Here is a 13,260-nt window from a genome sequence, read left to right on the forward strand (position 1 = left end):
GGTTTTTCTCAGCAAGGATGAGCAGTTTTTTTCATGCAATTGTCCCAGTAATTACATACCTTACCTTGTCTAATGCTAGCCCAATTCTCCCACTCAGCATAGGCAGAGGTTCTCATCACTGCCTGAATATCCCAAAATAGATTGACATCCCTGGTGCCATCATTATCTTAACAATGTGCTTGGTGCACCCCAGCAAGTGCTGACATTCTGCTATCATACACGATTGTGTAGTGATTGTAATGGGGTCAGCCAAGTGGACCTCTCAGAATACGAGTTCCCTGACTGGGGCTATTAATCTGGTCCAATGAAGGAGTCCTGGTTGACAGTTACAAACAGGAGTGAAAGACATTCTGATAGTCTGAGAGCTGGCTTCGAGGGAGCTGGATCAGCATCAAAGACTTTCCACATGCAAATAAAAGTGACTTAATGATGGGATATTGATCTCTGTGAAGTTATTTCAGGAGGAACACTCAACAGTGCAGCAAGAGGATGATCAGAATACACTCCTGTGTCGCACACTCACTCTTTCCTTGTTGCAGCACCACCTCTCACAAATTTCATGCTCTATAATTAGATTAAGGGAGAACTGAGTGAGGTGGAAGTGGGTGGCACAGCTTCCCTCATATGTTCCTATCCAACCCAAGCATCCACAACAGTAATCCTGCATGCACTCTGCATTGCCTAGTGACTCACTTGAAACACCTTGTCACCTATTGTCCACACCTAATAGCTGTGCACCCGCTTCCACCTCACTCAGTTCTCCCTTTATCTAATTATAGGGCTAAATGGCCATAAATAGAGCCAGAACAGGTACTTGGGTGCCCAATATTCCACTCCTCATCCACTATAAGGAGAGGATCTTAGTCTTGCTGGCAAGGGCTAGGACTGGCCCTGCAGAGATGTACAATATCGATAGCTGGATTCAAGTTCGGAGCACCTGCTGGTGAGCATTCCACTGGCACATCTCTGAAAGTTGGTCCAGAAAGAAGCTCTATGAAGAGATTGGTAATCAGGGGCTGCATTACAAAAAGCACAAGCAGACTCAGGAGCAGCAGGCAGGGATGCTGGGAGCACTGGGCATCCTGACACAGTGGCTGCAGGACTGTAGCAAAGGCATTGATTCCCTGCTACCTCAGGCATGTGAGTGTTTAGCTGTCTCCACGGACATATTGACAACTGCCATGGAGAGCCAAGTCCAGCAATTTCAGTACCTGCTGGATATGTAGACAACAAGGTGACAGGGAACAAGGAATCCTGACCTCACTCCAGATGCCCTTTACTCACAAGCAGACAGGACAATGTCAGTACAGATCCAGCCAGAGAAGGAACCACATACACACCCTTCAGATCTCTCCTCTCAGGGCAGTTCAGAGGTAGCCAGGCCTTCAACCTGCTTACCACCCTCATCCCTGCAAGAGTCCAAGCCAAGAGAGTTCACTTGCCTCTGGCAAGGACACACACAGTATACCTTCTAAGCACCAATATCCCTGGAGTCATCCAGTCATAACTCCAAGGCCAACAGACTGCACTGTCAGGCAGGCTCCCTTCACCCTGACCGCAGAACCTGGGACAGCACTGAGACATAGTGGGACAGACAGAAAGAAGACAATGTTTAGAGGGTACATGCAAGTGTCACTGTGTCACCAAATTCTGATAAATTTCTTACATTTGTAAATATATATTCATTCCTGACTGCCATCTGTTCATACAAGTCACTGTGTAGCCAAAAATGTACCTGGAATGTACTGAAGCATTCTTATCCTGAGACAATGTTCCATGGACCGAGGTGCAAAAACAGCAACAGCTACTCCCTGACTAGGCAATGTGTGACTCACGGACGCCTGTAAATTCAACAACTCAGCTCCAACTCTCCAGGGGCATTGATATTGTGAATGCACCACAGGCATCCCCAGTCAAGGGGGTTAGCCTTTCTCAAGCGATGACAAGTGTTTGGTGCAAGGGGTTTGACTGTGCACAGTCAGCTAATGTTTAGATTAGATTACTTACAGTGTGGAAACAGGCCCTTCGGCCCAACAAGTCCACACTGACCTGCCACCCACCCCGACCCATTCCCCTACATTTACCCCTTCACCTAACACTACGGGCAATTTAGCACGGCCAATTCACCTAACCTGCACATTTTTGGACTGTGGGAGGAAACCGGAGCACCCGGAGGAAACCCACGCAGACACGGGGAGAATGTACAAACTCCACACAGTCAGTCACTTGAGGCGGGAGTTGAACCCGGGTCTCTGGCACTGTGAGACAGCAGTGCTAACCACTGTGCCACTGTGCCGCCCACGTTTAGGAGCACAAGAAATGCTGAGCTTCCAAGTGTATTTCACCTTCACCATACCGGGTGTCCTTTTGGTTTGATTTATTGTCACATGTACTTAAGTACAGTGAAAAGCTTGGTTTGCAAGAAGTACAGGCAGATCATAGTAAGCAAGGAGATACAGGTCATAGGATGCTTGGACAGAGTGAAGCACATAGGTTACACTGCACAGGAGGTGTGTGAAGCAAGAACAACATTAACAAGATCGATATTATTTGAAGTTGGAGAGTCTATTCATCACTTTAATAACAGCAGGGAAGAAGCTATTCTTCAACCTGTTGGTGCTTGTGTTCAAGCTTCTGTATCTTCACCTGACAGAAGAGGTTGTAGGAGAGCATTACCAGGATTGGCAGCCTTTCCATGGCAACAAGAAGTGTAAGTGGAGTCCATGGATAGGAGGTTGGCTTCTGTGATGACCTGGGCTCAGCACACAGCATTTTGTAGTTTCTTACAGTCTTGGGCAGAGCAGTTGCTGGACCAGGCAATTATGCACCTGGATAGTACGTTCTCTATGGCGCAGCTGTGAAATTGGTGAATGCCAAATTTCCTGAGCTGCCTGAGGAAGAGGAGGCATTGTTGTGCCACCTTGACTGTCGTATCTACGTGGGAAGTCCAGGACAGGTTGTTGATTGTCATCACTCCTAGGAACTTGAAGCTCTCCACCTCCACTCCATTGAGGTAGATGGGGGTGTGTTCTCCTCCTTTCTTTCTGAAGTCAATGTTCAGTTCTTTAGTTTTGCTGACATTGAGTAAGAGGCTGTTACAACTGCAGTACAACACCAAGCCCTCTATCGCCTTTCCGTATTCTGACTCATTGTTTTTTGGTATCTGTCCTACCACGGTCATGTCATCAGCAAACTTGAAAATAGCATTTGCTCAGAATTTGGCTACACAGTCATTGGTGTCCAGGGAGTACAGTAGGGGGCTGAGAACGCATCCTTGGGGAGCTCCAGTGTTGAGGTTATTGTGGAGGAGTTTTCCATCTTCACTGATTACAGTCTATGGGTCGGAAGCCTTCCACATCAAGTCTTCACCTCCTCACCCAACTTGTCTATATCTGAGTCCACATCTGCCCTCTATTCCAACTCCCCAGTCTCAGGAACATGAGGGTAACATCCTGTACATTCCTCTGACGCTCAGCCAAGTATCCAAGGTGCTGCTCTCTGTTGACTACACCCCCTCTCTGACCAATTACCCTTCCATGCTCCATCGTCATCCTTCAGTTATGGAGTAAGTTGCTCCCCTTCACAATTGTAATACCTTCTGCATCCCAGGATTCTGCCTCCACTTCCCACCATCAACTTCCCTCTCACAGCACCGGCCTCCTGATAGTCCCGTTCCTCACAGACTTTTGGCATATAGCGCCCCTGCCTAGATGACCATGGCCCAACCTCTTGAGCAGCTTCGCCAGAACAATGAATGACCAGAGCCCTGACTGATGTCTGTACTGCTCCATGTGTTCCCATGACTCACCTGACTGGCTGCAGTGGCCACACAGCACTGACCATCACCACCATGGTATTGATTAGATTAGATTAGATTAGATTACTTACAGTGTGGAAACAGGCCCTTTGGCCCAAAAGTCCACACCGCCCCGCCGAAGCGCAACCCACCCATACCCCTACATCTACCCCTACCTAACACTACGGGTAATTTAGCATGGCCAATTCACCTGACCTGCACATTTTTGGACTGTGGGAGGAAACCGGAGCACCCGGAGGAAACCCACGCAGACACGGGGAGAACGTGTGGAGTTTGCACAGAGAGTCGCCTGAGGCGGGAATTGAACCCGAGTCTCTGGCGCTGTGAGGCAGCAGTGCTAACCACTGTGCCACCGTGCCGCCCACTAGTATTGTAGTATTGAAGAATTCAATGTGCTTTTATTATAACTCCTAATATTTACAGATGTACATTATAATAACAGGGACACATGTGTCTGGGCTCAAGCTAAGCAATTCAAGCATAATGCAACACACTTCCCTCTTATGTTGCAAGAGGACCCACTAAAATGGAGGCTTGATCCCATTCGGTCACGTGCAATGACATGGTAATTACATCATGAGCATGCTCCTTAAAGATACATTGCGAATCTGCTGCAAGACAGAGCACAGCAAATAGGTGTTTGTTTCAGTGAGACTTCAGAACAGGAACATCAACAGTACACCATCTGATTCAAAGCACTTGTAGGTAATAGAGCTGTGCTCTGCAAGCTGCTACTCCACACTGAAGAATTCTTGAACAGCACAGCACCACCTCTGCTGAGTGCTGTTTGCTATTCCTTACTTGATGCCTCTGACTTTAAAAAAGGACTATATAATTTATGTAGAATGAAAGCAGTGCAAAAAGAGAAAAACTGTCTATAATCAAAGGTCCCTCTTATCCCAGTTCTACCCTCTTCCACCCTATTCCACCTAGCATGATGTAAAAGTTTGAACACAAGTACCAACAGATTAAATAACAGTTTCCTCCCCACTGTTATCAGACTTATGAGTGGACCGCTGATATATTAGAGTTGATCCCTCTCTGCACCTTCTCTGTAGCTGTAACACTATATTCTGCATTCTGTTTTATTACCCTGGTATACTTATGTAAGGTACGATTTATCCGGTTAGCACACAATACAATACTTTTCACTGTCTCTTGATACATGTGACAATAATAAATCAAATCAAATCAAATATATCATATATAACATGTGAAATGGTATCTCCCAGTGACATCATTTGTTTTCAGACTAGGTTTGTGCCACAATCCATCATCCCTACAAGAAATATGGCTCTATGACTCCATAGATGTATGCAGGGTTGGAAAGGATATTTCCCCTGCACTTATTTGTGACACAATCCAATGTATTTCCCATTTGCAGCCAGATGTGAGCTGACTGATTGATTGTGTTAACTGAGCGTTGTCTCTCCACTCAGGTCTCACACCGGTTTTCTATGGATGCCTCAGTTAAAGCTATCCTTCATTCTCCAGGCAATGTCTTCAGGACTTAGTATGCCATCAGCAGTAAAGGCAGCAGTGTTTGCAAACTTCTTTTCCTCTCCCAAAATAACCCTGATAAACGATGAGCTATACACTTTCAAGAGTGGCTGCCTCACTGGATCTGTGTTCCTCAGTCAATTGTTCTATTGGACCAGGCTCTCTGGAAAATATTTTCTTGTGCAAGAAAACTACTCAGATTAGAAGAAGGTTCTTTCATTGCAAAATTCATTCAGAGCAGTCCCACACAAGTCAAACACAAGTGAATCTGCGCTACAAGATAATACAACCTTTTGGGCTGACTCAAGTTAAGGCTGTCAAATATTAGGGCTCATACATTTCTCTCAATTTGCAATGTGATTACCTATTAAAAATTTGATTAAGTTAAAGGTATTTTTTAAAATGATATAGTAACAAAGGATTGACATTCATTGTCACCTTTTGGCATCCATCTTTCCAAGTGCCCATTATGAACTGATCCAGCTTACAAGTGCCTCACTTCAAACTTTGAATGCAAGCGTTTAATTGCTTGGACCGAAATAAACTCAAGTTCTAGTGAGAAAAGTTCTTTAAAAAAGCAAAGAAATATTTTGTTTTATAGATAAAATGATATGTATCTAAACATTTTGAATATCTAGTCCTTTTGCTTGATGTGACGTTGCAGACAAGAAGAAATGATGTGGCAAGCTTGTGAAAAAGAATGTACTTACTGATTTGACAACGACTATAAAAGAAGACCTGGAACTTTTTGGAATGACTGCTGTTCCTGATCTGTGAAAGAACCAGAAAAGTTGTTTCACAGACTGTGCAGAAATAATGATTTAAGACTAATTTTCAAATGGTCTACAAGCGAAATTGTTGCTGGTGACTGTTGCCTCTCTAATTGCAGCTCTGAGAAAACAAATCACCCCAATGTAAAGCAATTATAACACTTCTACATTAGTGCATCACACTGTCAAATTGTTAACTGTTTCATACTCCTTTACTTCCAAGAGGTACTCACTTATACAAAAGGGTTATTTACCCCACTTAGGTTGAGTGCTACAGTTATAATAAATAATTTTAAAATAAAAAGAAAATTGCTGTAAAAATGTTGCTTTGCCTTGTTATATTATCCTTTATTGCAAATGTTCATATTGAGCCAAAGATTTTTACAGCTGAAAGATTGATGTCTATTGATCTCACCCTGACATTAGCAGAATCAGATGCAACGCAAAAGGGGAAAGTTGTCTATAATGCATAGGTATAGTGTATAGTGTATATAATGATATCTGTCAGTAACTTTATGCATTTTTAGACTAGATTTGTAATACAATCTGGGCAGAATTGGGTACTACAGATGCTGGAGATTAGAGTCAGGATTAGAGTGGTGCTGGAAAAGCATAGCAGGTCAGGCAGCATCCGAGGAGCAGGAAAATCGAAGTTTTGGGCAAAATCCTGATTGGCTTTTGCCTGAAATGTTGATTTTCCTGCTCCTCAGATGCTGCCTGACCTGCTGTGCTTTTCCAGCATCACTCTAATCTTGTATCACAATCTGTCAACCCTACAAGAAATGTGTGCAGGGTAGGAAAGCACACTTCACCTGCCCTTATTCCTGACATTAAACAATGTATTCCCCATTTGCACCCAAAAAAAGTGCTGACTGATTGATTGCATTGACTTAGTAATGTCCTTCCATTCAGTTCTCACACTCAGACTTCCAATCACATGACGTGTTTTATAGCCTGAGCATGGTCCGAAGCAATTTACAAGGAGAAGGTAAGGACTGCAGATGCTGGAAATCAGAGTTAAGAGTGTGGTGCTGGAAAAGCACAGTCAGTTAGTCAGCATCCGATGAGGAGGAGAATCAACGTTTTGGGCATAAGCCCTGCATTAGGAATTTACAGCCAACAGAGTATTTTTGAAATGCAGTCACTGTCGTAATGAAGCAAACACAGCAATCATTTTGCACACAGCAAGGTCCCAGAAACAGCAAAGTGATAATGACCAGTTTATCTGTTTGGTGATGTTGATTGAGGGATATATATTGTCCAAGATAGTCACTGTTTTGATTCCACTTGAAGAACAGTCATTTGGGTGAGGTAACCAGAAAAGTGGTGCTGTCCAAGGCTCCAGCCCAGAATCACAATGTCAATAGGAAAAATAAACGATAACATTCAAAAGAAGAGAGGTGTCATTCACTTCATCTTATAATCATGATTATTGACTATTAAGAACACTCAGGTCCTTTTTTTAAAACTAGAATTCACTTTAATTCAATTGAATGCCAAAATAACAATTTACTATTCCATCACAGAGGCTCAATTGGGACTCTTGATAATGATATAAAACAGGCAATGCCAATTCAACTTTCCTGATATAGCCTTCCCAATCTCAACTTCAAGTGAAATATATTCAGAATTAACCTATAAAATTGAAGAACTGCATTCACATGCAGTCCAGTGATCCTTGTCGGAAAATATCAAATGTCAAAATGGATGTCAAGATGGTGGAACGATATGGTATTACCCACTGTCCAAAGTCACACTAGGAATAACTGTATGAGTGAGATATTGAAGAGTTAACATCATGCAGGAAAACCCAGGAAGAAAGAATAATATCCCGAATAAGGAAGGTGAAGAAAAGAAATAACCTTGGAATTCCATTTAATTGTTTATTTATCTAATGACATTCCTGTGCAATAATCCATAAACATCTTACAATAAATTGCAAAGTTACATTCACACTGATTTTAAGAAAGAGTTTTGCCTTATATTACGAGAAAGTGGCAAATTGACTTTCAACCTGTAATATCGTAGCAAGGAGCTGTAAGAAAGCAGCGTCAGCTTTTCCGCATTCCAGGGTGTGAATATGGGAAGCGACCTGCCAGAAACATAAACAGTAACAGAATATAATTGAAGATTGCTCTTTATATAGGAGCAAATTTTTAGATGTCAAGAATACACTCTCGAGAACCCAAGTTTTCTGCTTACATTGATTGTACTGGAATTATCTCTGGCTACTTCTGCATTCTTGTATTCATTTGCCATTGTGATAGAAATTATCCAGATTATAGCAGAATCCACTTTTAAAATTGTACATCTGAACCCTACACTCGAGTCTCAACAGTTGGAGTCTTTATATTCCTAACACAATAAATATTGACCAAATTTAAACAAGAGCATTCTAATCATAATACATATAAGTTGTTAATAAGACCATAAAAAATAGAAACAGCAGTGGGCGGCACGGTGGCACAGTGGTTAGCACTGCTGCCTCACAGTGCCAGAGACCCAGGTTCAATTCCCGCCTCAGGCGACTGACTGTGTGGAGTTTGCACGTTCTCCCCGTGTCTGCGTGGGTTTCCTCCGGGTGCTCCGGTTTCCTCCCACAGTCCAAAGATGTGCAGGTCAGGTGAATTGGCCATGCTAAATTGCCAGTAGTGTTAGGTAAGGGGTAAATGTAGGGGTATGGGTGTGTTGCACTTCAGCGGGGCAGTGTGGACTTGTTGGGCCGAAGGGCCTGTTTCCACACTGTAAGTAATCTAATCTAGACTATTCAGCCCATCTAACCTGCTGCACCATTCAATAGGATTATAGCTGATTCGACACACCTCACACCCCTCTTGGGGGGTTGGTGGGTGGGTGTTAAGTCTGGGTTTTCAGACATTCCTGGTGGGAGGTGGATCAGGTCCGAAGCAAGTGAAGAATGGTGAATCGGGTCTGGTGGTGGTAGCAGTAGGGTGGGGCCAGGGACTAGGTCCACTGGAGGACAAGTTGTGGGCTGATGGTATGATCTGGTCACTCATGGTCTTCAAAGCTGCACAAATTAAACTTTTCTACTGAGGTAGTTATGCTTTCCCTGAACTGACCTATAACCTTCTCTTTAGGAGTTATTTGCTTCTGACCCCAATCAGGATTACTCCAAACTACCCTAGTTTTTCAATCACCATCTTAATTAAAATCAATCACTGACCATCCTGAACCAAAAACAAGTGATTGGCTTCAATGTTTGCACTCCCTATCATAACCAGCACAGTACAAGCAATTTTTCATTAACACACCAGAGGCTTCCTGCACTCTGACACATACTAAATTAGGTCATTGTTCCAGAAGGGCTGTCTGAGCTAGTCACTTTTAAATGCTTCAGAAAAGCAACTCACCCTATATGCCACTATTTTAAAATACAAGCTCTAAATATAATATTAATGTTTGATAAAATAAAAGAAATCTTACACTTTTCATCACAAAAAGCAACATGATCAGGGTCGGCTTAGCAACAAAAACCGATACAGAGGTTTATGCTGTGATATTATGTGCCTGTCCACTTCCAATCTCATGCCTGGTAACTGGTTTGTAAATCTGGCCTGAGACTCTGCGTAGGGACAAGCCTCTCCAATGTTCTGCAATGACTTGAGATGTTGCTTTTCATTTAGCGATGACATTCAGCTATTTAAGTTGCTGCAGGCATTTAAACCAGGAGACCATTTTTAAATCCAAAATGGGTGATGGACAAATCACTGTATTCCAAAAGCCACAGGTCTGCTCAAACACTTTAAATTTGACTGAATTTAAAAAGGTCAACAGGGTCAACCTTGGCCAACAGAAATCCTATAATCCCCACATCCAGAGTATATTATACCACAGAAAATATTACACTTATTTAACAGAAGGAGAATCTCCACGAGTAATTGGTATCTTGCATTGGTTTGACTTTCACTTTAATGATTAGCAGAGGAATAAACTCTCAATAGCTCTCCAGTCATGAAACTCCTCAGCACCATCTAGTGGATTAGTTAAACTATGTCACCCTTCTTATTGGGACAGAAAATACATTTTAATATATTCCCAGTATCAAACTGAAGAATTATACTTGCTAAATCTTTCACCATTGAGCATTTAATACTTCAAAAAATCCAGCATTTCAATCTGCTTAAATTCATGGGCTGATGTTGTACAAATCAGTTAGTATCTGAAAGGGACAGTTGATATCACAAGAAAGTTCTACCCATCAAGGCATAAAGAGGACTGATCCTGAGCAGTGCTAAAAAAATGTTGCAGTGCTCCACTACCAGTTTTTCTAAAGCTAAATCAATATGACAATTATGTATACTTGAATTAAAGTTAAATACTGCAGATGTTGGAAATCTGGAAGCAACACAGAAAATACTGGAGAAACTCAGCCGGTCAGGCAGCTTCTGTGGAGAGAGAGAAACAGAGTAAAAGAATCAAGTATGCCTTCATCGGATATAATGCATACTTCATATATATTTACTCTTCTGTTGAGCCTGATGTCTCACCAGAGACAATCATTTACCTTGATGTATTGTAGCTAGCTATTAGGCACAATGAAATCAATTTTCACAATTTAACAAGACTGAGTCGATCTTCTGCCAAAGACTTTGTGTGGATATCCTTCCCTAATTGGAATAAGTAACTAAGACTAGTATTAATATGAAGAATTCATGCCAATGAATCTATCCAAGATATCACAGAAAGCTCCAGAGAACACAATCACAAACCATTACAGCACTAACTTCATTCTGGATATTTTGATAAACTCCCACATAAGGAATTAACATGTGAAATTAAAGCACACGAGATTGCAGGTAGACTGATTAGAGAACTGATTAGCAGACAGGAAATAAAGAATAGTAAATGGGCCATAGTCCAAAAGGCAACCAGTAACTCGTGGGGTACGTGGGATTTAGTATTTAGATCCCAGCTATTCACAGAATGTATTAATGATTTAGATGAGAGATCTAAATGGAATATCTCCTGGAGAAAATGCAAAGCTAGGCAGGAGGGTCAACTGTGAGAAGGATTCAGAGAAAGCAAATAGATTGATGATCAAATATAATCTGGATAAATGTGAGGTTATCTACTTTGGTTACCAAAATAGGAAGACAGATTATTATCTGATTGGCAATTGATTGGGAATAGGATAGATGCAGTGTGACCTGGGTGTCCTTGTACACCAGTTGCTGAAAGTAAACATGCAGGCAGTGAAGAAGGTATGTTGGCCTTTATAGTGAGAGGATTCAAATGAAAATATGAAAAGGGATGCCTTGCTGCAATTGTACAAGGCCTTGGCAAGACAATACTTAGAGTATTGTGTGTAGTTTCAATCTCCTTACCCGAGGAAGGATGTTCTGGCTATAGAGGGAGTGCAATGAAAGTTTTCCAGACTGATTCCTGGGATGACCAGACTGGCTGGATCGGTTAGGACTATACTCACTGGAGGTTGGAAAAATAAAGGGGAAAGTCTCATACAAACCTATAAAATTCTAACAAGACTTGACAGTATAAGTGCAGGTAGGGTGCATCTAATGACTGGTGAATTCAGAACCCAGTTTAGGAATATGGGGTAGACCATTTAGGACTAAGTTAAGGAGAAATTTCTTTATCCAGAGAGCAATGAGCCTGTGGAATGCTTTTCTGCAGAAAGTAGCTGAGGTGAGAACATTGAATGTTTTCAAGAAGGAGTTACATATAGTTCTTAGGCAGAGAGGGAACAAAGGATATGGGATTAAGCAGGAACAGGGCACTAAATTGGATGGTCAGCCTTGATCTACAGTGAACAGCAGAGCAGGCTCAAAGGGCCAAATGGCAATTTTCTATTTTCTATGTTTCAGAATAGTCTGCTTTCACCAGTGATTCCGGAGGCTCAAAGAGGATTTAATTAGGTCAGGTACTGGGGTATCTGAACATTATCACTTACCTGCTTTCACCAGAATTGTAGATTATTTCCTAGTCAACCTGTTCAAAGATGTTACAACGTACGTCTGGAGCAGATTGGACTTGAACCCAGGCCTCCTGACTTAGTAGGAGGAAGACTACCACTACACCACAGAAAGGATAATGGTCAACCTTCCTGATCCTCTGCTAATTGAGGCTCATTAGTGGCCAGTTAAAACTTAAGATCCTCAACTATTGGGATTAGCTAAATTGGGGCTAAACCTGCATACAGTGTGCACAGCAGCTAAAACTGTCCAGGGATTAAATGACTGAATATGAGGACAGGGATCAGCACACCAGAAACCAGTCCCCTGCTCTTGCTCCCATCCCTCTTGTATACACTTTCCCTATGGCACCAATGCAGTAAATAAAATCTCAAACCCACGAGTTATCTATGGTCTGGGTTGTTCTATGATCCTGGCACTCTAGAGGGTGTCCTTCCTGCAGTGGCCACTGCTTCCCCAGTGCCACTGTTGAACACTAGAGCTATTTACCTTTGCTTGGCTGTCAGGTCACTGGAGGTGACACCTCATCCTCTGCTTCTTTCCAGTTCTCTGAGGCTGAGAGTTTTTTTTAACAAAAGGACACCTCTTTTGTGTCACAATGTGAAAATTGGAACTCTTCACCTGTGATAACCAAATCACATGTGCTTGCTGTAACACACTATCACAGGAAGTGATAGTGGTAAAACAGTTTCAAGGGCTGTTAATCTTCACCATCTCCTGCTTATATTTATTGCCTGTTTCTAGTTGTCTTTGAGAAAGTGGTGGTGAGCTGCCTTCTTGAACCATTACAGTCCATTTGCAGTGGATAGTCCCACAGTGCTGTTCAGAAGGGTGTTCAAATAATTTAACCCAGTGACATTAAAGGAACAGCGATATATTTCCTAGTCTGGATGGTGAGTGGCTTGGCGAGTACATGCAGTTGGTGGTGTTCCCATGTATCTAATGCCCTTGTCTTTCTAGTTGGAAGTAGTCATGGATTTAGAAGTTGTTGTCGAAGGATCTTTGGTGAATTTCTGCAGTGTGTGTTGTTGATGGTACACACCGCTGCTACTGAGCGTCAGTGGTGGAATGAGTGAATGCAACTGTTCACCCCAGGCAAGTGGAAAGTATTCCATTACATTCATAAGTTCTGCTTTTAGATGGTAGACAATTTATTTTTTCACCATCTTCAAATCGTAGCTGTGAGTTAAACCTGAGTAATTTGTCAATTTACCTGCTAACC

The 13,260-nt window shown here is 42.3% G+C and overlaps 1 protein-coding gene across 1 annotated transcript in view; it reads right to left on the reverse strand.

Moving 5' to 3' along the window:
* Positions 1-13,260, reverse strand: part of LOC140478755 (cyclic nucleotide-binding domain-containing protein 2-like) — a 90,346-nt gene that overhangs the window by 2,212 nt on the left and 74,874 nt on the right. The window contains exons 9-10 of the mRNA XM_072572096.1: positions 8,102-8,179; positions 6,028-6,088 (exon numbers count right to left, since the gene is read on the reverse strand). Coding sequence (XP_072428197.1) covers positions 6,028-6,088; positions 8,102-8,179 — 139 coding nt within the window. The remainder of the gene's footprint in view (positions 1-6,027; positions 6,089-8,101; positions 8,180-13,260) is intronic.

This window comes from Chiloscyllium punctatum, chromosome 1 (genome assembly GCF_047496795.1).
Source record: "Chiloscyllium punctatum isolate Juve2018m chromosome 1, sChiPun1.3, whole genome shotgun sequence".
Taxonomy (NCBI): Eukaryota; Metazoa; Chordata; class Chondrichthyes; order Orectolobiformes; family Hemiscylliidae; genus Chiloscyllium; species Chiloscyllium punctatum.